Source organism: Octopus bimaculoides, chromosome 8 (genome assembly GCF_001194135.2).
Source record: "Octopus bimaculoides isolate UCB-OBI-ISO-001 chromosome 8, ASM119413v2, whole genome shotgun sequence".
Taxonomy (NCBI): domain Eukaryota; kingdom Metazoa; phylum Mollusca; class Cephalopoda; order Octopoda; family Octopodidae; genus Octopus; species Octopus bimaculoides.
Window position 1 is genome coordinate 56,525,141 of NC_068988.1, and position 2,667 is coordinate 56,527,807.

At 33.6% G+C, this 2,667-nt stretch overlaps 1 protein-coding gene across 1 annotated transcript in view; it reads left to right on the forward strand.

Annotated features, from left to right (window-relative positions):
- The first annotated feature begins 1,824 nt into the window (after positions 1–1,824).
- LOC106876140 (kinesin-associated protein 3) overlaps positions 1,825–2,667 on the forward strand; it is an 84,566-nt gene continuing 83,723 nt past the window's right edge. Inside the window, exon 1 of the mRNA XM_014924566.2 lies at positions 1,825–2,151. Within this exon, the coding sequence (XP_014780052.2) occupies positions 2,120–2,151 (32 nt within the window). The 5' untranslated portion in view covers positions 1,825–2,119. The remainder of the gene's footprint in view (positions 2,152–2,667) is intronic.

Below are 2,667 nucleotides of genomic sequence, written 5' to 3' on the forward strand. Positions count from 1 at the left end.
CGTGTGGTACACGGAACAGTTCTCAAAGAGAAACTGGACCGAGACCAATTATTGGGTATGAGTTAAAGCTATTTATAACAAACTATGGGCTCCCGAAGGCTTCAGAATTTTACTCTATCACGTGACCTTATTAGGGGCCGTGATTGGTCAGTTTGTGTTCTGGCGGGAAAGGTTCGAAGAAGTTGCCGATTCGAATAATGATCAGTCACGTGATGACAAGGTATGGGTTCTCTACTACGCTCGCATTTATTTATATTTAAATGAGAAGATTGTATGTAATGGCGATAGTAGTTTGTATCTAATGGCGGGAGGTAGTTTCACTACAGATTGATAGGATTTATCCATCCAGGGTCAACTTTTTTCCACACTTGCATTTCCATACATGTTCACTGTTTGGCTAAAATATTTTCTGATGATTTGATCGTTTTCACGCGGCATGGGTTAGATTAAAATATAAAAATGTTTCGCCATAGTTTAAAATAGAAGACATTTCGCCACTCCACTGATGAAAGTCTGATACGGTTAATTTGTTGGAGCAAAATTCAAGATACAACCGCGTTGCAGGCAAAGTTAAGATTTAATGACTTGAAGACAGAATGTATGAATCCCTCTCGGCAGTCAAAACCAAGAATCACTCGACAGCGATTATTTGACAATATACACAATAGCCAATTCCCAAATAGGACAGGATGTGTATCATTCTCAGCAGTGTGAATCGAGCATCAACACTTGACAACATACACAATAGTCAATTCCTAAGCACGACAAAATGTGTGAATCATTCTCAGCAATTAGAACAAAGCGTCAACACAATACCTCAAATAATAATAATAATAATAGAATGCTATATTTGCCAATTCAATGTCGAATGAAGTATGAGCCATTTGAAAAATTTTCGCTGACAATGTTGCAAGTAATTGATATGATAGCAAACAATTATTTAATTGGCAGTACGACTCCAATCTATTAATTGGACCAATATATTGCAATTAATTTTTTACAACCCCTGATACGTATATTGAGTTCTACACCAGGTTATTAGCCTCACAATGCCTAAGCGAAATGTATGTATATATGTCTCTTCTATTTTTTAATTATTATAAATCTTCCACTGAGAAGGAAGCCTGTTTCCAACGAAGATAAAAAGTTCCATCTTTGGGATGTAGTTAACACAAAGAAATTCACATTTGGTACTTGAGAAAAGTCTTGCATATTTTCACTGTTCCAGTTACAGATTGCACTTGTAATGTACGAATTAGCCGGTCGATTTCTCTTTCTGAAAATCCCAGTTTATCCAAGTTCTCCTTTAAGCATTTACTGACAAAATTTTCCATTATGCATTTGCTAACAAAATTCTGTCTATATAGATATGTCTGTATGTGGGGAAGAATGCAGACCACACAGGCGCGCTCGCGCACACATACACGTTCACACATACGTATACCTTTTGTTGTTGCTAGGTTTTGTCGTTCGTATACATTAATTTATTCGTTATTTCAGCTGACATGCATTTCTGTTTAATGAGAAAGAAAAATACTTTATTTATTAATAGTAAAATAATAAAATCAACACTAACACAAAAAAAGACACTTCTACAAGATGGACAAAAAAATAGCCGATAACATCCGATTATCGATCTACATACACAATTGTAGCTTCCACAAATATTTAACCCCCCTCTCTCTCTTTCTCTCTCTCACACACCCACACACATGCGTACAAAAGTACACTAACTTGACGGAAATATCCGAAGCATCCCGATCGTTTTTCGTAGCCACCCCTTCCTCCTTGTAATTTTTATCGTATCAGCTCTTCAGGTTGATATAACGTCTAAAATGCCGCTTCTTCTAGCATAACTTTCGTATTTTCTTGTACATGAAAAAAAATAGACACAATATTTTGTGTAAATATATATTTATATTTATTATTTGTGTAAATTTTAAATAGTATCGAAAGCAAATAACAGCTGCAAAAACGAAGAAGAAGAAAAGTGAAACCAATCTACGTTTAGTATCTTTTTGTGTTTGTTTTTTATTTTCATGGAATTTTGTCTTCGCAATATTTTGGACGATTTGCTGCTGCTGGCGACTGGAGTTTGGAGTTTATAGGATGTTCCAAGATGCAGGCTGATGAAGCCAGATATTTGAAACGGTAAGGGTGTCCTCTATTTCATCGTGTATTCATACATACCTATATATACACGTATCGATCTAGTTATCTATATTTATAAATTTGGTTGGGTGTAGGTACATAAAATAGAGATATATGTAAAATGTATTTCTGTTGCTTATTGTTTCAGTTTCTCTTAGTACTCCTACAATATAATCCAATGTATCTCCCTCTCTCTCTCCCTATCTATCTATATATGTGTATATATATATATGTGTGTGTGTATATATATGTCGTCAATGTACCGTATATGTATATACACACGTATGTATATTTGTCTCCTTTCTATACATATATATATATCCTCAAACACAGTGTATCTCTCTCTATATATATGTGTGTATATACTCTCTCTCTCTCTCTCTCTCTCTCTATATATATATATATATATATATATATATATATAAATAATAATATTAGGGATAATACTATATATATATATATATATATATAAATAATAATATTAGGGATAATACTATATATATATATATATATATA